General features: G+C 41.6%; 2 protein-coding genes across 2 annotated transcripts; both read right to left on the bottom strand.

Annotated features, from left to right (window-relative positions):
• Positions 1 to 1,568: 1,568 nt before the first annotated feature.
• On the bottom strand, positions 1,569 to 6,923 carry LOC124281927. Its single transcript, XM_046717934.1, has 5 exons — positions 6,885 to 6,923; positions 4,959 to 5,069; positions 4,345 to 4,419; positions 3,310 to 3,442; positions 1,569 to 1,907 (listed from the first exon to the last, which is right to left on the bottom strand). Exons 2-5 carry the CDS (start codon positions 5,058 to 5,060, stop codon positions 1,807 to 1,809), a joined length of 411 nt encoding a protein of 136 aa, XP_046573890.1. The 5' UTR covers positions 5,061 to 5,069; positions 6,885 to 6,923; the 3' UTR covers positions 1,569 to 1,806.
• Positions 6,924 to 17,506: 10,583 nt separating this feature from the next.
• On the bottom strand, positions 17,507 to 20,204 carry LOC124281926. The gene is made up of 5 exons (XM_046717933.1): positions 20,137 to 20,204; positions 19,076 to 19,186; positions 18,558 to 18,632; positions 18,097 to 18,229; positions 17,507 to 17,694 (listed from the first exon to the last, which is right to left on the bottom strand). Exons 2-5 carry the CDS (start codon positions 19,175 to 19,177, stop codon positions 17,594 to 17,596), a joined length of 411 nt encoding a protein of 136 aa, XP_046573889.1. The 5' UTR covers positions 19,178 to 19,186; positions 20,137 to 20,204; the 3' UTR covers positions 17,507 to 17,593.
• Between the last annotated feature and the right edge of the window lie 4,764 nt (positions 20,205 to 24,968).

Below are 24,968 nucleotides of genomic sequence, written 5' to 3'. Positions count from 1 at the left end.
CTTAGTTTCTTGCTCAACAGTTCTACTAATGCTTTTATTCTCAGGATAAGAACAGGATGGCGTGGACGTTCTTTTACTTTCATAAGAAAGGTTTCTAACAATAAGCTATCATGAACATTAAGTTGTATATTTGTGTATTTGTTTATTATCATTTTGTCTGTGTCTGGATATGCTTCAATCTCCATTGATTTGCTGTGCCTAAGAAACTTAACACCCCTGCCTGGTGGTGACCAATACTGAAATTAACAACACACGTGTTTTCGATGGTTTGATATTTTGTGTCAAATCAAAAGCAAAGTCCCTGCCTTTCAAATGAAGTCATCATTTTGAGGCTGTGTCCAACACGTAGGTCCCAACAACATCAGAATGAACCCAAACTCTCCAGATTGGTCTGTTGATTTGTTATATATATGGTTTAAAAGCCGATAATGTACTGCCGCACACGTATTGTCACAGCTTAGAATAATGTCATAGTTGCTAATAATTTTATCAGTTTGGATGTCACGACTTGCGTGACTGTACCCTCCATACTGAAAATATGTCTTCTTAAAGAAAAAGCATCTATTACATATGTGTCAATATTCGTGTATGCTTGCTCTGTATACTTGTTTCGTAAAACATGACCGGCTTAAATGGTTGTATAATTAATCTGAGTGCCTGTGTGGGAACTATTAACCAAGTCTTTATGTAAATTATATTTATACGTCTAGTATATAGTAATTTTCCGAAATGATGGTCTGTTTGTGGTTTAACGCCGCTGTTCTAGTTTGTAAATAATCGACTCTGGACCCGATAGTCTGGTGACTGCCATAATGAGCATCGTCGGTTGTGCCGGTAGGTGTTTGCTTGAGGGCAACTTGCCTGAATTTAAAGAAAAACACCCCCATGTCCCGTGACACCTTCATTCACATTTTGAACATATTTAAGGAACACTGGTACAACGAAGTTCAGTATCTCAAGTGTATTTGTCTTACCTACTGTCTGCGTGTTGTTTAAAGTCGCACATAGCAATATTCAACTATATACAGACAATAGAACCACAGAAGGGACGTTGTCGTCATCACAAAAAGTGTCAAAATTTACCAAAGCTCGACAACGCCACACGTGGGCCATTTGTTGTATAGTTGCTGTGTTGCATTGTCGCGTTTCGAATAATATTTAACATTCAACGAAAGGTAGACAATGCGACATCGCCAAATGTCACTTCTAGGATTCCATAACAGACTGTAATCTAAGACTGATCTAATGTGGTGTCTGATCTAATCTAGGATTTCGCTTTATCACCTTCAATTACGGACGCGAGAAAGCGATGTGCAATTTTCCTCTCTTATTATCACTTTATCGCTTCCTCGTCTCGTATTATACCTTAATCGTGAACTATTTAAAACGATAAAGCGATGTCCCCTCTCGGCCATGACAATCGAGCTATTTTATGCACGCCCCGTGTCGTGGGTACGCGCAATGTACCATGACACCGTGAGCGTAAGACCAGCACAGGTAGCTAAGGTGCTATTCCAACTCTGAACGCCCATATTTGGAACTGATACCAAACACCAATATATATTTTGATCCATACAAACAACAACTTTATTCCACAATAGACAAAAATATTACAGAGGTGTCAGTGTTAATTTGCAGATTCAAATCGACACATACAAAGAATAGCGATAACGGCACAAAGTCAGACACACCCAAAATATTGGAATAATACGAGCGAACTCGTGTGAGGATTTTTCAGTTACTCAATGTTTTGAAAATACATTTTGTATGTTGATGTTTTCAGGATACACGTTGTGTCCGTGTGTTCTAACATCTGAACAGATAATATCTGCAGTGACGATACAGACGTCCCCTGTAGATGAAGTATCTGCAGCGAATTCTGTAGCAGGTGGCTCGCTTGCGTCTGTCTGAAACAGAAAGAACACAGAGTGTTTGACTGCTTGTCTAGAATAGCGTGCCTCAGTACACAGGGTGTAGTAGTAGTAGTAGTAGTAGTAGTAGTAGTAGTAGTAGTAGTAGTAGTAGTAGTAGTAGTAGTAGTAGTAGTAGTGTAGTTGTAGTTGTAGTTGTTGTTGTTGTTTGTTTGTTTTAGTCTCATCTTGTAGTTACAAATATATACATAGTTTTATAGAGCATGCACAAGCCGCCAGAAGACCATAAGAGACTTAAAGAGCATTAAAATACGTGCGATAGATAAAATGATTAAAATAAATTACATAGAATTATACACTTGAAATAAAACATCACACACACACGCACACACACACGCGCGCGCGCACACACACACATAGTATCAGTGGTAAACACAGAAGCGCTCACACAGAGATACACGTTTTCACATTCACCACTCATACTTACACATACAAATACATACACCCACAACCACAGTCATACCAACACATACAAAAAACACATATTAAGCATCACAGTCACGAAGCTTTACTCAATGCACCACTGTGATGGATCTTCACAGGCCTTCAAGCGAACACATGACTTACCCACTAGTCTTTATCAAACAATAATACTTCCTTTACAAAAAACCTACACACAGACACAGATGCAGACACAGACAGACAAACACAGACGCATGCATAGATCAATCCATACATCCATACATACATACATACATATACATACATACATACATACATACATACATACATACATATCATACATACATCCATCATCCATCCATCCATCCATCCATCCATCCATCATACATCCATCCATCCATCCATCCATCCATCCATCCATACATACATCCATACATACATACATACATACATACATACATACATACATACATACATACATACATACATACATACATACATGCATACATACATACATACCATGAGGAAATCCATTTCTCGTGTCTCCCGCCTTGATATATCTAGAATATTGCTTACAGTTAAAAGCACAACTCACTCACTCATTCATGTGAGTGCTGTGTGTGCGGTCCTGTGCATAGAGCTCAGGCCACAAATCAGGTGAAGTTAAGGAACGTTGGGAGCGGAGAGACCTTGGATGGGTGACCGTGTTTGGCAGCTTGAATACTGAGAGTTTCTAGGCCATCAGTCCTGCCCCACAACGAAGCACATGTGATACATGTGGTCTCACCTTAGGCAAGTGATTTTGTTCAAAATTGCCTCTGTTCACTAGGTGGGATAAGTCATGTGACTATTAACCTACCAGCGCCTCACCGGCAGCTTGGGTTATCCGGGATTATGATAATCAGCTTCCAGCGAGCAACCAGACAGAAGGATGGATACTAGGCGCTATAAAGAATAATGAATTGTTCTTATATACCTCCACTGACAGCAGTGTCGTCAGCCACGAGGACATAGACGTCGCCTGTGCACCATTCTCTCACACTGTCCAACACAGCTTGGTCAGTCACCAGTACCAGAGTCTTTGTTTGGTCCATTGTGGCCTCTGTCACCTGAGCAGTAAAACAACAGCACTAAGGTACGGTTGTCAAATCAGTGAGTGAGTTTAGTTTAACGCAGCACTCAGCAATGTTCCAGCTATATGGCGGGTTGTCAAGTCAGCCTCAATGTAGTTACATGACTATTATATATAGAACGTCACTGCAAAAGAATACCCAGTCTTGACTATCCTCAGAAACATATTCCCTTTAGTGTAAAGTGAAAAATAGCTGTGAAAATTATATGCATGGATCACTAAAAATCAGTGATGACACCAGGTGTTCACAAAAAGGGAACGCATGTCCCGAAAGCTAAGGTCCATCTAGCGCCAACAAGATCTGAAAGGTTCAGGTCCACTTGAAATACATTAAGCCGAAAATTGAATTTTGGACCACTGAAACTGCTGATACGTTACCGCCTCCAAATTGAAACCGGTCGACATATTAATCAACCCAGATCAAATAGATTATGTTTTGTATGTAAAGATAACTTTATTGAAAATGAATTTCATTTTATTTTGGTATGTAAATGTTATCAAAATCTGAGATGTTTGTATTTACCACATAATTTTTATTCGAATCCCACTATTCATAAGTTTAATATGCTCATGTCAACTGGCAATCCATATATTGTAAATAACCTAGCTATTTATATACACAATGCAATGAAACTTAGAGATTCACTTCTTTGCCAATAATATCATATTTCCTTTTGTATATTTTGTAAATTAACTTATTGTCTTCTGAACTATATATGCACATATGTACCGCTCTGAAATCCTGAAGTGTAGCCTGGGCCTATGGACTCCACTACAAAGACTATAAAGATTGATTGATTGATTGATTGACACTAAAATGTGTTTTCGATCTCTGAGGACAAAAATAAACTCGCCAAATATACATTAAACTGTACTCACTTCGGCTGGCAGCGGGGCTGGATCTTCGTCAATGAAGCAGGTATCGTTACCCGCAATCTTAAACACACGGCGGCCCTGTGGAAATAGTTGGACAAAAACATGAAACTAGTGTAAGGACGTGTTCAATCCATGTTCTATTACTTTATTACCCTTACAGCAAATTTACATTTATATCGAAAATAACAAATATTTAAATTTGTATCCGTTCCATTGATACAAATATGGCTAACACTCGCCAAAACCTTCCCAGGAGACTGGTGATAAGGCCAACAAAGATTTTCATACCACCAAATTCAGCCTTCATTTTGGGCTTTTGGGCTTTAATTTTGTGCATATTTGGGCACTTGTTCAAATAGAATCATTGAATATAAGAAAACTGAGAAACTGTTGTATCGAACGAAAAAAAAATTTTAAACATTTATTTTTACAATAACAACAAATGCTAAATATGTTAATCGATTATCTAAAAATAATATCGATATATAATGAACTATATTTCCATTCTACCACCAACCGTAAAACAATATTGTGAAAGATCCGTAAACCTCAATTATGAGGAGCTTAACCGTGTAAGACATCCTGATCGAGTAAATGCTGATATACAAACATGTTACCTTTTCGTCAACACCGACGAAGACGTTGTCGGCCTCCCCAGGTACTGACGACACACCTGTCCCATCCTCACAGTCCTCCTCCACCAGGGCACCATTGTCCATCTTCTCACACTGACCACATAGTTCACAAGAAAACAATGATGAGAATGACGCTAGACAGGCCAGTTACCAACGTCAACTGGTTTAACATGGTATGATAATGCCACGGTTTAAGAGAAACTATACCAGTTATTGCCGTCAAACAACAACAAAGTTTCTTCTCAAAAGAAGCTAACCAATTTAATTGTAAAGCCCTCTTAAATGCGCAAATCATTTTAGTGTATATGCAAGTGCTTTTGGCCTCGGGGCATGTAAACAAACTACACCAATCTTGTCTCGAATGAATGATTTCATTACACCAAAGGGTCATTACGAAAAAAATCATCTTTTTGTCAGTAGTTAAACATACTTTTCTTCCAATTAATATCAGATGTTTAGTATATACCTACATATTAATATCAAATATTTATTCATGATATTTAGAAACTTTTATAAAATAGACAGCATAGGTAAACTCATGCCAATTGTTCGTGTTAAACTATATTTGAAAGAACTTACTCACCAAGAAAACTTAAATATATTGAAGCATGTGATCACACCCCTGATGTCCCATATGAGAATACTATTTCCTGGTCAACGTGAAAATTGGAAACAAAGTTGAACTCATGTCATTTTGTCAGTTCTTAAAAATAGTTTTGTTCAAATTAATGCCAACTTATTAGTATATATTTATATTTTGGACAAATATTTATCCATGTTGTTGAGAAACAGCAATGGCAAATCATGGTGTCCCACTGACTATGTATTCGCAATGTTTACATCTGGACCTGATAGTCACTTTTAGCTTGAAACATGACTTAGTTTTGAATTTAGTTGTTTAATGCTGAACGTATATTCGTATATGTTTACACAGCATTGGCAAACCCATGTCAATGGGGTGCATTTAGAAAACAAAATAAAGATTTAACATGTGATCCAAATCGTGACAATGCATTCGAAATGTTTACGTCTGGACATGTTTCTTACTGCTAAAATAGTGATGAAATATGACTTATTTTTTCATTTCGTTGTTTAACGCCGAACAATATTATGCCGAAACTATTAAGGATGTAGCTACCATGCAGTCTCACTGTCACTATGAAAAGAAACAGACAGGAGGGGTCGTCTCAAAAGCAAAACATGGGGCCGGGCTTGGGGATAGAGATATCAGCTAAGATAAGATAATCCTTTAGGGCAATTATACTGGGGAGGTACACGGCACGTCATAACAATTTACAAATAATATCCAGTACTGTCGATCTTCGGGTGGTCATGCCACCTATATACTACGATGCGTTTCTATGGTTTTCGGGTATCATACTCTTTTACATATCTCAACATAAACTATATGAAACTATATGAAAGAAAGACACGTTAGATGTTAATCAATAGATGAGACATAGTCAACACACATGCAAAAGCACAAAATATCTTTGAGATGACCCCTTGTGCCTGTAGGCAGCACGTGCATTTCATGCCAGGTGGGTCGACGGTCCGTCGTCATACCTGGCTGAGCGATCTAATTGCCATCTATAGTCCGACCTATTGTTTTCAGCCGCTATTCAGTTTTTTTCTTAGTTTTGCACGATTTTACGAGTAAACATGCTTTTCTGGATATCGTATTACGCATCCCACTGAACGCCCAGTTAGGCCGATGTGGGTTATTTCGACATATGCTATTTGCAATTGTGTAAATTTTAGGGATACAGAGTAACAGCCTAAAATCAGTTTTTTCTATTTCCGACAGTACTATAGTATCTGTACAAAAACTAAACACTAAAACACGACACAAAAACAACAACACACTATAACGAAAAGGATCCAAAACAAAAGCCAACGGTTACTTACTTTCTTCACTAGGGGAGTTGAATAGCCAAATGCGCAGAAGCACACAAGCACACACACAAGTACACAAGCACACACACAAGTACACAAGCACACACACAAGTACACAAGCACACACACAAGTACACAAGCACACACACAAGTACACAAGCACACACACAAGTACACAAGCACACACACAAGTACACAAGCACACACACAAGTACACAAGCACACACACAAGTACACAAGCACACACACAAGTACACAAGCACACACACAAGTACACAAGCACACACACAAGTACACAAGCACACACACAAGTACACAAGCACACACACAAGTACACAAGCACACACACAAGTACACAAGCACACACACAAGTACACAAGCACACACACAAGTACACAAGCACACACACAAGTACACAAGCACACACACAAGTACACAAGCACACACACAAGTACACAAGCACACACACAAGTACACAAGCACACACACAAGTACACAAGCACACACACAAGTACACAAGCACACACACAAGTACACAAGCACACACACAAGTACACAAGCACACACACAAGTACACAAGCACACACACAAGTACACAAGCACACACACAAGTACACAAGCACACACACAAGTACACAAGCACACACACAAGTACACAAGCACACACACAAGTACACAAGCACACACACAAGTACACAAGCACACACACAAGTACACAAGCACACACACAAGTACACAAGCACACACACAAGTACACAAGCACACACACAAGTACACAAGCACACACACAAGTACACAAGCACACACACAAGTACACAAGCACACACACAAGTACACAAGCACACACACAAGTACACAAGCACACACACAAGTACACAAGCACACACACAAGTACACAAGCACACACACAAGTACACAAGCACACACACAAGTACACAAGCACACACACAAGTACACAAGCACACACACAAGTACACAAGCACACACACAAGTACACAAGCACACACACAAGTACACAAGCACACACACAAGTACACAAGCACACACACAAGTACACAAGCACACACACAAGTACACAAGCACACACACAAGTACACAAGCACACACACAAGTACACAAGCACACACACAAGTACACAAGCACACACACAAGTACACAAGCACACACACAAGTACACAAGCACACACACAAGTACACAAGCACACACACAAGTACACAAGCACACACACAAGTACACAAGCACACACACAAGTACACAAGCACACACACAAGTACACAAGCACACACACAAGTACACAAGCACACACACAAGTACACAAGCACACACACAAGTACACAAGCACACACACAAGTACACAAGCACACACACAAGTACACAAGCACACACACAAGTACACAAGCACACACACAAGTACACAAGCACACACACAAGTACACAAGCACACACACAAGTACACAAGCACACACACAAGTACACAAGCACACACACAAGTACACAAGCACACACACAAGTACACAAGCACACACACAAGTACACAAGCACACACACAAGTACACAAGCACACACACAAGTACACAAGCACACACACAAGTACACAAGCACACACACAAGTACACAAGCACACACACAAGTACACAAGCACACACACAAGTACACAAGCACACACACAAGTACACAAGCACACACACAAGTACACAAGCACACACACAAGTACACAAGCACACACACAAGTACACAAGCACACACACAAGTACACAAGCACACACACAAGTACACAAGCACACACACAAGTACACAAGCACACACACAAGTACACAAGCACACACACAAGTACACAAGCACACACACAAGTACACAAGCACACACACAAGTACACAAGCACACACACAAGTACACAAGCACACACACAAGTACACAAGCACACACACAAGTACACAAGCACACACACAAGTACACAAGCACACACACAAGTACACAAGCACACACACAAGTACACAAGCACACACACAAGTACACAAGCACACACACAAGTACACAAGCACACACACAAGTACACAAGCACACACACAAGTACACAAGCACACACACAAGTACACAAGCACACACACAAGTACACAAGCACACACACAAGTACACAAGCACACACACAAGTACACAAGCACACACACAAGTACACAAGCACACACACAAGTACACAAGCACACACACAAGTACACAAGCACACACACAAGTACACAAGCACACACACAAGTACACAAGCACACACACAAGTACACAAGCACACACACAAGTACACAAGCACACACACAAGTACACAAGCACACACACAAGTACACAAGCACACACACAAGTACACAAGCACACACACAAGTACACAAGCACACACACAAGTACACAAGCACACACACAAGTACACAAGCACACACACAAGTACACAAGCACACACACAAGTACACAAGCACACACACAAGTACACAAGCACACACACAAGTACACAAGCACACACACAAGTACACAAGCACACACACAAGTACACAAGCACACACACGCGTACACGTACTCAAGCACACACACAAATACACAAGCACACACACAAGTACACAAGCACACACACAAGTACACAAGCACACGCACACATACAAACACACACACTTTCACGCTCTCTCTCTCACACACATACACAAACTATACGCATGCACGCACGCACGTAAGCATGCACGTACGCACGCAAAATAACTTCGTCGAGTGTAACTTGCCACGGGATAATTAACGCTAAGTGTATGAAATGGTGTTGATAAGTGTTTATTGAAAAATACAATTCATGATGATATGACGAAATATGCCACACAAAAAAATAGAAAACATTTCATCTGAACGCTTCATACGTTATATCAAAATGAAGTACAACTATCTCACACTCAATATTTCAACATTCTACTTTAAGCGGAGTGGTTTGTTTTTTTAATCTTTTCATCATAAACGCACCCAGAGTCCACTCGGTGAACAAGACATAAAACGGGTTTAAAAATATACGCTTTCTGCTTAAAAGAGATGGGTTCTAGGAAAAGCCAGCAATACAAGATTTAGGTCAAAGAGTATGTACATATTGTTGTTTCATGTTAAGCGTACAGTGGAAAACTACCCCGGGTAAAAAGACACTGAATGCACCCACCGGTATCTGTTTTTTTGCATCCGGGTTCAGCGTTTGTCTCTGTCATACATATTTGTCAACAATCCACTATATATAGTGACTATATTTGTGGACTAGGCTAACTGCCTGTCAAACACATTTTGCTAAAGAGTCATATTGGGAAATCTTCCGCCGTGTTTCACAGTTTTGCATTAAACTGCAGTTAAACGTATCTAACGTTTTATATATAAAGGTTTAAACACATATAGTTAAAACATGTGTATCTATCAGCATTACATTACCGTCATGAAAACATACAAACAATAACGGGATTCCTTTATTCGTCATGTTTAGTGTAAGATCAGAGTATGGTGTAGTTTGGATAGTGAGTTGGTTTCATTGCAACTGTGAACAATATTCCAGTTATATTAGGGCTTATAATTAAGGAACACACAAAGGTATAGACAAAACATGTATCTACAAGCACTACAACATAGCCATTGAACATACATACACATGTACCCTAACGGAATATTTGTATTCCTGATGTTTAGCGTGTATGTATATACTGGAATATGTTGTACTATGAGTGAGCTGGTTTCAACGCAACTGTGAACAGTTATATTAGGGCTTATAATTATGTTAGGATTTGTAATTAAGGAACACACAAAGGTATAGACAAAACATGTATCTACAAGCACTACAACATAGCCATTAAACATACATACACATGTACCCTAACGGAATATTTGTATTCCTGATGTTTAGCGTGTATGTATATACTGGAATATGTTGTACTATGAGTGAGCTGGTTTCAGTTATATTATGGCTTATAATTATGTAAGGGTTTGTAATTAAGGAACACACAAAGGTACAGACAAAACGTGTATCTATAAGCCCAACAGCACCGTCATGAAAACATACAAACCATAACGGCATTCCTTCATTCCTAATGTATCGCTGACAGGTTTTTAAAATTTACTTTCAATTACTATAAATCCATATTTTGATTTAGTCACGATATGGCTGAAATAATGCCGATGTGACTGAACATATTATTTCACTTAACTCACTCATTTCTAATGTTTATGTATGAGATTTCACTATTGGAATATGGTGTACCATGAGTGAGTTGCTTCCAACGCAACTGTGAACATTATTCCAGTTACATTAGGGCCTATAATTATGGACCACACAGAAGCATAGACAAAACATGTATCTACACGCACAACACTACCGTAATGAAAACATACCTACCCTCACGGGATTCCTTTGTCCCAAATGTTAGTGTATGGGTTTTTACTATTAGAATATTGTGTACTATGAGTGAATTGTTTTAATGTAGCTGTAAACATTATTCCTTGTATATCACGGTTTATAAGTAAAGTGAAATAAGCGTGTGGAGTATTGTGGAGGACTTGGTCAGATGATCCTTGAAAAGTAATTGAGTATGCAATTCTACTCAACGAATGGCCGAAATAAATCAGCAGTCTGGCAAGTTATAATATGTATAAAATAGTAATTTAGAGATACATTATATAACATGCTGTCACGCCTGAGGAATGTAAGTCTGCACTGTAGGGCTGGGACGGATCCACCTTTTCTACCCGGGTACCCCACCCCTATTACCCTACCCTACACGGATACCCGTTATGTTAATTCCTGACATCAAATTTACAACAAATGGCAATATATTCTTCAGCTCGGAGGCTAAAATTTCTAGTTTTTCAATATCTTAACCATGTACATGAATTATATTAAAAAGTGACTGTAAATTATGGCTAAATCTTCAAAGACAATACAACCTATTAATCATGAAAGAATAACATATTACATTTACTATTATTCACATGAGCATAACGGGTCCGGGTATTGAGACGGGTTTCCGGGTCCAACTCATTACCCACCCCTCCCGGGTATCTCGGGTTACCCGTCCCAGCCCTACTGCAGGACTCATAGCGGTTCGGACCACTGGGTCAACCGTACCCAACACTGACCGTGGCCGTAATGGTGACCGTACCCGTGACTGGGGAATCCATACGCTGCACACAGTGAACTCATCATTACTGGACATGTCACTTGACATTTTCATTCTATGACCTGTCGAGAAACGGGTTAAAAGCTGTTCGTCAGCAACCCATGCTTGTCGTAAGAGGCGACTATGGCATTCGATGGTCAGGCTCGTTGAATTGGTTGACACATGCCATGGCAGCTCAACTGCGTTGATCGATGTTCAGTATGTTGATCACTGGATTGTGGCCAACGTCATTATCATTTACATATAGCTGGAATATTGCTGAGTGCGGCGTTCAACAACAAACGAACTCTCATTTAATGGACATATATTTTCGGTTTAAGGAAATTTCTTGTGTAAGATTCAATATTCGACTCCTGAAAAGTGGTCGTTTAATAAACAGAGGTCCTCGTTGTGGTCATTTTGTATGGAAACAAGTGGGCATACCTATAACAGTGTTGATCAGTGGGACTTATTTCATAGGGTATTGTAAATATCTTTCAAACAAGTCCAACGAGTGCTGACACTGTTATTTTCCAGCTGTTTTTGTACAGGTGGTTTGTGTGTCTACTCAGGGCGTTAGTTATGCATCGTTGGTGCTATTGACAGTCTCTTTGTGTCACCAACTGAATCACGTTCAGAATAAAGTTCTATTTGAAAAGGATTTCTTAAAAATCAGTCATTGTACATTCATAAGAATTGAAGCAATATATACTTCCTTTCAAAAGTTTAGAGTCACTAGTGTAAATAGAGCCACTTACTTCAGGCAATTTGCGAATTATTAACAAAACTTTACACTAAAACGCAGTTGTTCACATGCACGATATTTGTACATGCTTTTCAGCAATTCGATGCCTGATCCTCGAGCAATTCATCAGCATAAGGTTTGCAGTTGGTTCCCCCAACTTAGTGGAGAAATCAATCTTCGATTTAACAATATATATGTACATAACATATAGTGAGCGTTTTAAGTGAGTCTAAACTTTTGAAAGGAAGTATATATTCGCGATACTCTTCAACGAAACCCAATTATTTTGAAAATGGCACACGTAACATTTTAGATGTTACAGAAATAAATATTCTAGAGCTTTTGTTGGGTTGAGGATGGCTGTGGTGGCGATTAGATGCCTGACTTAGAGTGAGGGTACGAATCCCGGATGAGACTCGACCTGATACGTACTTGAATCTGTTCTTTATTGAGAAAGAGTAATCTCAAATACAACATAGTTATGTTACATATAACTGATTTGGTTTACCGTTTTTCCTCTAATAAGTACCGGAGCGTATTGGAGGCCGCCGCTTAAATTTTCAACGGAAATAAATATAGATTCTCTATTGGTATTTCATTTGCAAACGCCATTGCGAATAAGTGGCACACTCGGTGGTGATTAGAGACCCTGCGCTTAGTGGAGACCCGACGCTAAATAGAGACCCTGCGCTTGTTGGAGACCCGGCGCTCATTTCTTGAACAGTTGCTTTACCCCCGGCCCTTAAAAGAGACCCTGCGCTTGTTGGAGACCCGGCGCTCATTTCTTGAACAGTTGCTTTACCCCCGGCCCTTAAAAGAGACCCTGCGCTTGTTGGAGACCCGGCGTTCATTTCTTGAACAGTTGCTTTACCCATGGCCCTGATTAGCGATCCTGCGCTTGTTGGAGACCCGGCGCTCATTTCTTGAACAGTTGCTTTACCCCTGGCCCTTATTAGAGGCCTTGCACTTGTTGGAGACCCTGCGCTCATTTCTTGAACAGTTGCTTTACCCGCGTACCTTAAAAGAGACACTGCGCTTGTTGGAGACCCGGCGCTCATTTCTTGAACAGTTGCTTTATCCCCGGCCCTGATTAGAGACCCTGCGCTTGTTGGAGACCCGGCGCTCATTTCTTGAACAGTTGCTTTACCCATGGCCCTGATTAGAGATACTGCGCTTGTTGGAGACCCGGCGCTCATTTCTTGAACAGTTGCTTTACCCCCGGCCCTGATTAGAGACCTTGCGCTTGTTGGAGACCCGGCGCTCATTTCTTGAACAGTTGCTTTACACACGGCCCTTAAAAGAGACCCTGCGCTTGTTGGAGACCCGGCGCTCATTTCTTGAACAGTTGCTTTACCCCTGGCCCTGATTAGAGACCCTGCGCTTGTTGGAGACCCGGCGCTCATTTCTTGAACAGTTGCTTTACCCCTGGCCCTGATTAGAGACCCTGCGCTTGTTGGAGACCCGGCGCTCATTTCTTGAACAGTGGCTTTACCCCCGGCCCTGATTAGAGACCTTGCGCTTGTTGGAGACCCGGCGCTCATTTCTTGAACAGTTGCTTTACCCCTGGCCCTGATTAGAGACCCTGCGCTTGTTGGAGACCCGGCGCTCATTTCTTGAACAGTTGCTTTACCCCCGGCCCTTAAAAGAGACCCTGCTCTTGTTGGAGACCCGGCGCTCATTTCTTGAACAGTTGCTTTACCCCCGGCCCTTAAAAGAGACCCTGCGCTTGCTGGAGACCCGGCACTCATTTTTTTAACAGTTTCTTTATCCCCGGCCCTGATTAGAGATCTTGCGCTTGTTGGAGACCCGGCGCTCATTTCTTGAACAGTTGCTTTACCCCTGGCCCTGATTAGAGACCCTGCGCTTGTTGGAGACCCGGCGCTCATTTCTTGAACAGTTGCTTTACCCCTGGCCCTGATTAGAGACCTTGCGCTTGTTGGAGACCCGGCGCTCATTTCTTGAACAGTTGCTTTACCCCTGGCCCTTAAAAGAGACCCTGCGCTTGTTGGAGACCCGGCGCTCATTTCTTGAACAGTTGCTTTACCCCCGGCCCTGATTAGAGACCCTGCGCTTGTTGGAGACCCGGCGTTCATTTCTTGAACAGTTGCTTTACCCCAGGCCCTGATTAGAGATCCTGCGCTTGTTGGAGACCCGGCGCTCATTTCTTGAACAGTTGCTTTACCCCTGGCCCTGATTAGAGACCTTGCCCGGCGCTCATTTCTTGGAGACCCGGCGCTCATTTCTTGAACAGTTGCTTTACCCCCGGCCCTGATTAGAGACCCTGCGCTTGTTGCCCTGCGCTTGTTGGAGACCCGGCGCTCATTTCTTGAACAGTTGCTTTACCCCTGGCCCTTAAAAGAGACCCTGCGCTTGTTGGAGACCCGGCGCTCATTTCTTGAACAGTTGCTTTACCCCGGCCTTTAAAGAGACCCTGCGCTTGTTGGAGACCCGGCGCTCATTTCTTGAACAGTTGCTTTACCCCAGGCCCTGATTAGAGATCCTGCGCTTGTTGGAGACCCGGCGCTCATTTCTTGAACAGTTGCTTTACCCCCGGCCCTGATTAGAGACCTTGCGCTTGTTGGAGACCCGGCGCTCATTTCTTGAACAGTTGCTTTACCCCCGGCCCTTAAAAGAGACCCTGCGCTTGCTGGAGACCCGGCGCTCATTTCTTGAACAGTTGCTTTACCCCCGGCCCTGATTAGAGACCCTGCGCTTGTTGGAGACCCGGCGCTCATTTTGTGAACTTTTGCTTTACCCCCGGCACTCAAAAGAGACCCTGCGCTTGTTGGAGACCCGGCGCTCATTTCTTGAACAGTTGCTTTACCCCCGGCCCTTAAAAGAGACCCTGCGCTTGTTGGAGACCCGGCGCTCATTTCTTGAACAGTTGCTTAACCCCTGGCCCTTAAAACAGACCCTGCGCTTGTTGGAGACCCGGCGCTCAATTCTTAGTCAGTTGCTTTACCCCCGGCCCTTAAAAGAGACCCTGCGCTTGTTGGAGACCCGGCGCTCATTTCTTGAAGAGTGGCTTTACACCCGGCCCTGATTAGAGACCCTGCGCTTGTTGGAGACCCGGCGCTCATTTCTTGGTCAGTTGCTTTACCCCTGACCCTGATTAGAGACCCTGCGCTTGTTGGAGTCCCGGCGCTCATTTTGTGAACAGTTGCTTTACCCCCGGCCCTTAAAAGAGACCCTGCGCTTGTTGGAGACCCGGCGCTCATTTCTTGAACAGTTGCTTTACCCCTGGCCCTAATTATAGACCCTACGCTTGTTGGAGACAAGGCGTTCATTTCTTGAACAGTTGCTTTACCCCCGGCCCTTAAAAGAGACCCTGCTCTTGTTGGAGACCCGGCGCTCATTTCTTGAACAGGTGCTTTACCACCTGCCCTTAAAAGGGACCCTGCGCTTGCTGGAGACCCGGCACTCATTTTTTGAACAGTTGCTTTACCCCCGGCCCTGATTAGAGATCCTGCGCTTGTTGGAGACCCGGCGCTCATTTCTTGAACAGTTGCTTTATCCCCGGCCCTTAAAAGAGACCCTGCTCTTGTTGGAGACCCTGCGCTCATTTCTTGAACAGGTGCTTTACCACCTGCCCTTAAAAGGGACCCTGCGCTTGATGGAGACCCGGCGCTCATTTCTTGAACAGTTGCTTTACCCCCGGCCCTGATTAGAGATCCTGCGCTTGTTGGAGACCCGGCGCTCATTTCTTGAACAGTTGCTTTACCCCTGGCCCCTGATTAGAGACCTTGCGCTTGTTGGAGACCCGGCGCTCATTTCTTGAACAGTTGCTTTATCCATGGCCTGATTAGAGACCCTGCGCTTGTTGGAGACCCGACGCTCATTTCTTGAACAGTTGCTTTACCCCTGGCCCTGATTAGAGACCCTGCGCTTGTTGGAGACCCGGCGTTCATTTCTTGAACAGTGGCTTTACCCCCGGCCCAGATTAGAGACCTTGCGCTTGTTGCAGACCCGGCGCTCATTTCTTGAACAGTTGCTTTACCCCTGACCCTGATTAGAGACCCTGCGCTTGTTGGAGACCCGGCGCTCATTTCTTGGTCAGTTGCTTTACCCCCGGCCCTTAAAAGAGACCCTGCGCTTGTTGGAGACCCGGCACTCATTTTGTGAACTTTTGCTTTACCCCCGGCACTCAAAAGAGACCCTGCGCTTGTTGGAGACCCGGCGCTCATTTCTGGAAGAGTGGCTTTACACCCGGCGCTGATTAAAGACCCTGCGCTTGTTGGAGACCCGGCGCTCATTTCTTGAACAGTAGCCTGAGCATCGATCTACGCAGCTGGGATACGATGACACATGTCAACTAAGTAAGTCTGCCCACCCAATCCTGTTAATCGCCTCTTACGACAAGCATGAGTTACTGAAGATCAATTCTAACCGGACTTCACGGGTCCAACTCCAGCCTACATTTGGAATTGCTAACAAAAACAATAAATATTTTGATCTCTAAAAGCAACAACTTTATTCCACAATAGACAAGAAATTTACAGAGATGTCAGTGTTAATTTAAAGACTTAATTCAAAAAAAAAAATAAAGAATAGTCATAACGGGACAAATTCAGACACCCTGGAACCATAAGAGCGAACACCTGTGAGGATTTTACATGTGATAGTATATACATTTTACATGCTGCTGTTTTTCAGGGTACGTGTTGCGCCTGTGTGATCTAACAGCTAACAGAAACAATACGCAGTGACGATACTCGTCGAAAGAGCGAACGAACGAGCGAACTCGTGTGAGGATTTTTCAGTTACTCAATGTTTTGAAAATACATTTTGTATGTTGATGTTTTCAGGATACACGTTGTGTCCGTGTGTTCTAACATCTGAACAGATAAATTCTGCAGTGACGATACAGACGCCCGTAGTAGATGTAGTATCTGCACACTACTCTGTAGCAGATGGCTCGCTTGTGTCTGTCTGAAACAGAAAGAACAGAGAATGTTTAACCACTTGTCTAGAATAGCGTGCCTCCGTACACAGGGTTAACAGATTCAGATTCTTCTATTCTCCATAGGACCACCAAAGGTGGTGTAAGAGTGAATCACAAGGTATGATAAAATAGTATGGCGAGGGAAGATTTAGGGCTTGTAGCAACCAACAAGAAGCAGCTTCACTCATTGCACCACTGTTGTGGATCTACCTAGGCCTTCAGGTCGACAAGCGAACGGTTTAATCATGACTTATCCACTAGACTTTATTAAACAATAATAATATCTTTACAAAAAACTATACACACAGAGAGACTCACAGACACAGACACAGATATACAAACACTGACAAAGACCGAAACATAATCATTCATTCATTCAGTATTAATACCTCCAGTGACAGCAGTGTCGTCAGCCACGAGGACATAGACGTCGCCTGTGCACCATTCTCTCACACTGTCCAACACAGCTTGGTCAGTCACCAGTACCGGAGTCTTTGTTTGGTCCATTGTGGCCTCTGTCACCTGAGCAGTAAAACAACAGCACTAAGGTACGGTTGTCAAATCAGCCTCAATGCAGTTACATCACTATTAAATATAGAACGGCAGTGCAAAAGAATACCCAGTCTTTACAATGATCAGAATCAATTCCGGTTGGGGTGAAGGGGAAAATAACTTTGAAGATCATTGGAATTGATCACTGCAAATCAGTGATGACAACAGGTGTTCGCGAATAGGGTGAGCATGTTCTGAAAGCCAAGGTCCATTTAGCGCCAACAAGATTCAAGTCCACATCAAGCCGAAAATTGAATTTTGGATCACTGAAACTGCTATTACATTAAACTGTACTCACATCGGCTGGCAGCGGGGCTGGATCTGAGACAATGAAGCAGGTTTCGTTACCCGCCACCTTAAACACACGGCGGCCCTGTGGAAAATGTTGGAAACAGCTTGAAATCAGTTTAAAGCTATGTTTAATATTGATACAAATAGGCTACCGACAGCTAAAAACTTCCCATGGAACTGGTAATTGGCCCAACAAATAATATTCATACCACCAAATTCAGCCTTCATTTGTAACCATTTGGCGTAAATATGAACTCATTGAATATAAGAAATCTGAGAAACTGCATTTATTAGTTAAATATTTATTTCGAGCAAATTAAAATAATATAATTTCTAATTCTGTTCATCGTGTTAACTTATTATATTAACATAATATCGATATAAAATATATAACGAAATATATTTTCATTCTAACACCGACTGTAATACAATATTGTGAAAAATCAGTAAAGCTTAGTTATGAGGAGTTTAACCGTGTAAGACATGCTATCCTGGTATAGAAATGCTGATAAACAAACAGGTTACCTTTACGTCAACACCGACGAAGACGTTGTCGGCCTCCCCAGCTACTGACGACACACCTGTCCCATCCTCACAGTCCTCCTCCACCAGGGCACCATTGTCCATCTTCTCACACTGACCACATAGTTCACAAGAAAACAGTGATGAGAATGACGCAAGACAGGCCAGTCACCAACTGATTTAAGATGTTATACTAAAGCCACAACAGTATTCCGCTGACCACCTGATCCATTTAGTCAACTCGTTCGGCAGGTCATTTTCACATTTATTTCGACATTACTGACATCTTCAATTGCTTTGGAGATATCTTGAATTGAATTAGAGGCATCTAAAATTGTATTGAACATGTCTTCAATTCTGACTGTTACAGATTAATTGAAGACATCATTTATACATTGCAAGATATTTCATGTACTCCCTACCAATGAGAAACTATATCAGTTATTGCCATCACACAATAACAGAGGTGCTTCTCAAATGAAGCTTCATAGTTTAATTGTAAAACCCTCTTAGCTGCGCAAATAATTTTTTGTGGATATGTGAATAGTTTGGCCAAATGGTTTTGGTTTTAATACCAAATTATTAGTATACATTTATATTTTGGACATATGTTGATAACAAACGTTTTGTGTTGAGAAACAGTATTGGCAAATCATGGTGTCCCACTGACAGTGTATTCGCAATGTTTATATCTGGCCCTGATTGTCACTTTCAACTTAGCGATGCAACATGACTTTTGAATTTAGTTGTTTAATGCCGAACGATGTTCCAGTTAAAAAGCATCTCCTAGAAATAACCGAATCAAACTGACTGGACTGAGTTTTACACCCCTTACAGTCATCATGGATCTAACCCAGGCCTTCAGTTTGACAAGCGAACAGATTTACCACTTGGCTAACTAAGAACCTTCATCAAACATCAATACTACCTGTACAAAACACAAACAAAACACACTCACTAAAACACATTACAAAACCAACAACAGCGAAGATTACAACACACCATTACAAAAAAAAAAGAACAACAAAAAAAATCAACCAAAACAAAAGCCAACGATTACTTACTTTCTTCACTACGGGAGTTGAATAGCCAAATGCGCAGAAGCACAGGACCAGTGCAAGGACAAATGAAACCTAGAAAATATAAAACAGCAAACTAAATTATATATGATATAATATAAACGTGATACGGGCGATTCCACTACTAGCTAGACATATACCAAATTTTATTACATTCTGAGCAAAAATCAAGGGTGCAAGGGTTTAAATGTCATTTGGGATACATTGTCAAGTTTCAGGTCCAGGAAATGCATGTTGAAGAATTTGAGAGTAAGGCCAAAAATGCAAAAGTCAGATTTAGGTAATTACAAAAAATAAAGTATCACGATAAACGATGAGCCTCGTGACAGATTAGACATTATCGAATTCTAAAACATATTGAAATAAATTGCCTAATTGAGGAAAGAGTATTTTCTGTTTTCAGTGTAGTCGGAAATTCGTGATGAAATCAAGCTAAAGATAAAATTATCGCATAAAACGGAAAGGTTGTAGATCCCTTAGAATAGTATTTCTTGACATTAGGATTAAATAAGTCTCTGTTATGGTCAATAGTATGTGTTTGTTAGGTGAGCTAAAGATTAATTTACGACGACGACGGATGGCAAGGTGAGCTAAAGATTAATGGATGTCGGCAACGATGGCAAATGATGTGAGCTAAACCAATCAAAGACCTGATTGCACAAGTAAAAATTCCCCGAAATATTTTCTTACGCAATTTTGCTTGAGTTTGAACCAGGATTGAACCTTATAGTTAACGGGTCCCATTACACAATATTGATGACTTGGTGATTATACCTATACATTTGAGTTAAGCCAACAAAAGACTGTTCGCACAAATAGAAATCCCATAAATGTTTATTGCACTATCACTGCTTTGTCCAAATGGAAAATCAACTCGTTTTTGTGTTCAAGGATATCCTGCAAGACAGCAACGTGCACACGTGCACACGTGCGCGATCACAATCTAAAGCTGTTCTGTAAATGGCATTGCAGATTGTCTTTAACAATGTCCTTGAAATTCAATCCTCAGCATTAGTTATAATATTTGTTTTATTAGGCGTATTCATTCAACGTCATTAAGAATTTCAAGAAAATTGTTTATTATAGGATATTTATATAGCGCACATATACAGGAAAATAGTACATGCTCAAGGTGCTGGTATTTTTCCCCTCGATCATTGGATGTCAGTCTCAACTGCACATCGTATTATCAATCTCAACTGCCAGGGGAGTATAAAACTAGTACAGCCTCTAGGCGCACAGAGTTATTGCGGCTTTCCCATCCTTACGAAGTACCCATTTACAGCTGGGTGGACTGGGACACATAGTCACAGTACTTTGTCCACATTTACTGCACGTTGCTGTACGCGCAACTAGGTGTTTGCACGTATTCCTGTGGCCATCATGTGGCCACCATCTGGTCATATACCAACTGATTCGTGGGTTCTTTTAAGTGCACAGGGTTGTGTACTGTACACTAGGGGTTGTGACAACACTGAAAGACAAAGTTGACTCCCAGGTTTTTACACCCGGTCACAGGTAGGTTCGATCCCAGCACCTTAAGCTCGCTGGATCACTAGCCTTGCGCCTTAGACAGCTCGTCCACCATGCCCCCAGTTTAGTATAATTTGTGTGAGATTTCATTTCAGAAATTATTACAAATGCATGACAATAGATATTTCGTCACAGATGTATTATATTGTGTTTTCAGGAGAAACCAGGATATCGCATATTAAACAACAAAATAACTGGTCTATTATTTTGGCGAAGTGTGGAAATTATGCTCAATCCCAACGATGATGGTTATCAGAACCATGGGGTTCATCAAAGGTGCGCTAATAAATATAGCAGAAGCATAACTGAACCAAAATTCTGGTAATTTTATCTAACCCTTAACATTTAAAAATTATGAAACAGAAAATTGGAGCTCTTTCTTGTAAGAGTCTGACAGTACATTGTAAACATAATCACACACAGAAGAAAGCCTGGGGTAAGACTCTCCAGAAATGTTAAAGTATTTTAGCTCATGTTCCTGGTTTCACTAAGACACAAGCATTACAATGACACATGTCATCGTATCCCAGTTGCGTAGTTCGATGCTCATGCTTTTGATCACAGGATTGTCTGCTCAGGACTCGATTATTTTCAGACCGCCGCCATATGGCTGGAATATTGTTGAGTGAGGCGTTAAAAATCAACAAACAAAAAACAAGTACCCTACACACTGCAAACAGTGTTTGATTGTTTTTAATGCGGTGGGCGGTGGGGTAGCCTAGTGGTTAAAGCGTTCGTTCGTCACGCCGAAGACCCGGGTTCGATACCCCACTGGGGCACAATGTGTGAAGCCTATTTCTGGTGTCCCCCGCCGTGATATTCCTGCAATATTGCTAAAAGCGGCGTCAAACTAAACTCACTCACTCACTTTAGTTCGTTACTCCAGCGATATGACATCAGTCAGAAAATATCGCGTCTGTACTAGGTAAAACTAGTGATCGATATCGAGGCCACGACTTCGGGATAAGGAGCGGTGGGGTAGCCTAGTGGTTAAAGCGTTGGCTCGTCACGCCAAAGACCCGGGTTCGATTCCCCACATGGGCACAATGTGTGAAGCCCATTCCTGGTGTCCCTCGCAGTGATATTGCTGGAATATTGCTAAAACTATACTCACTCCCCGCCAGGGTGCGATGACGCAGAAACAACTAAGACACTGAACCTAACCTTCCGATCAATTTGGTCCATAAATCCACAGGATCTACTTCGACACATAATCGGGACGGTAGGGTAGTTTAGTGGTTAAAGTGTTCGCTCGTCACGCCGATGATCCGGTTCGATTCCCATGGGTAAACAGCTGGAAGTATGCTGAAAGCGACGTAAATCAATTCTCTGTCACTCGAAACATAATCAGGGGGATTAGAGGGTTCGACAGCATACTGCTCCACCAATTGCGGCGCCGCAGACAACTTGGCCAACCATACCTTAAAACTTCCCGTGACAATGACCGTGACCGTGACCGTGACCTTGACCGTAAGCGTATACGTACAGAGTGTTCATCATAACTGGACATAACATTCTCATTTAATTAATCCGTGAAGATCTGTCTCTGTAAAAGCCTTGATCGTTGTGGAATAAACTTATATTATATATTGTTTCTTTATATCAGTTCCAAATGTGGGTTTTCAGAGTTGGACCAGGGTAGACCGGTTAGAATTGGTCTTCACCACCCATGCTTGGTGGTCAGACTCGCTGCTTCGGGTGACACATGTCGTATCCCATTTACGTTGATTGATGCTCATGACTTTGATCACTGGATTATCCAGAATCGACTGTTTACACACCGCCGCCATATAGCTGGAATATATTAAACAACAAACAAAATCTGGTCTAATGGACACGTATTTAAATCCTTGAGTAGGTTTAATTATTCGATTCGTGAAAAGTAGTCGTTTAATAAACGGACGTCGTTGTAGTGGTCATTTTGTATGGAAATTTACCCTCTACGAGTGAGCACACCTATAACAGTGTTGATCAATGGGACTTATTTCAAAGGGTATTGTAAATACCGTCAACCAAGTCGAACGAGTGCAGGCGCTGTTATTTTCCAGCTGTGTTTCTATAGGTGGTCTGTGTGTCTATTTAGGGCGTTAGTTATGCACCGTTGGCGCTATTGAAAGTCAGTCTCTGTTTGCCACCATCTACAAAACGTTAACAATACCGTTCTATTTGAATAAGATTTCTGGGAAATCAGTCATTGTATATTCATAAAACATGAAGCAATATTTATTCGAGAAAAGCTTTCAACGAAACCCAGTTACATACTCTTAAAGAAAGTAAGGGACCTTTATTTTTAATTTACGATTGTAAAAATGTTATTATGATGATTGGTGTCTGACGTGAAATTTGCATGTGTACGATTTTCATTTTCAAACCAAAAAGACGGATAGGAACAAACACTAACAACTGTGTGATGCAAAATGATTGTCAAAATTTATTGTCAACAGTGATCTATCGACCCCATACACCCCATGCACGTGTATGGGGCTGCTGCGTTGTGCACCTGCATCCCATGCGTTGTGTTTAGGGGCGGTGATATAGGGAAATGGTGGTACGTTCATAAGATGTCTGTCCTTGGAAAGTTTGTTAACGCCTATACTTCCTATCCAAATTGAAATTTCAGGATCCCCTACTTTTTCTAAGAGTGTACTTTGAAAGGGTACAAGTGTATTCTTGACGTTAAAGTTTTGACATGCAACACACGTTATAATTGGGATTATAAAAAAAATATATTCACTCATTACTCACGTATTAAATGTGAATATTAGCAGAACATAACTCCAGATTCAAAGACAGGTGAACAGTTAGTATTTTGTCAAGTCACCATGGACAGCAAAACAGGCTTCAATGCGGCGGGGCATACTACTGATCAAAGAAGTTAGAAAGTCGTGGTCCATGCTGTCCCAATATCGGACCACCTCTTCTTTCATTTCAGAAATATATGTCAGATTTGTCTTATTGACACTTTCCTTCATAAGTCCCCAAACATTTTCTATTGGATTTAGGTCAGGGCTATAGCTTGGCCAATCTAATAATGTCATATTTTGGGTCCGAAACCAGGCCTGTGAATGCTTTGAACGATGTTTTGGGTCGTTGTCCTGCTGGAAAATCCAAACATTTCCATAGAACACGTGAGCAGATGGACGTAAATGCCCCCTCGAGAATATCTGTGTACCGCTCACTGTTCATATTCCCTTCAAATACACAGAGGGGCGTTGCCCCTAACACAGATATGCCACCCCACACGTTAAATTTCGAACTGTACTTTGGGCGCTGATACAAAGGTT

Source organism: Haliotis rubra, unplaced genomic scaffold (assembly GCF_003918875.1).
Source record: "Haliotis rubra isolate DU_JTF1 unplaced genomic scaffold, ASM391887v1 Scf290, whole genome shotgun sequence".
NCBI lineage: Eukaryota > Metazoa > Mollusca > Gastropoda > Lepetellida > Haliotidae > Haliotis > Haliotis rubra.
This window is presented reverse-complemented; position numbering and strand designations above follow the sequence as displayed.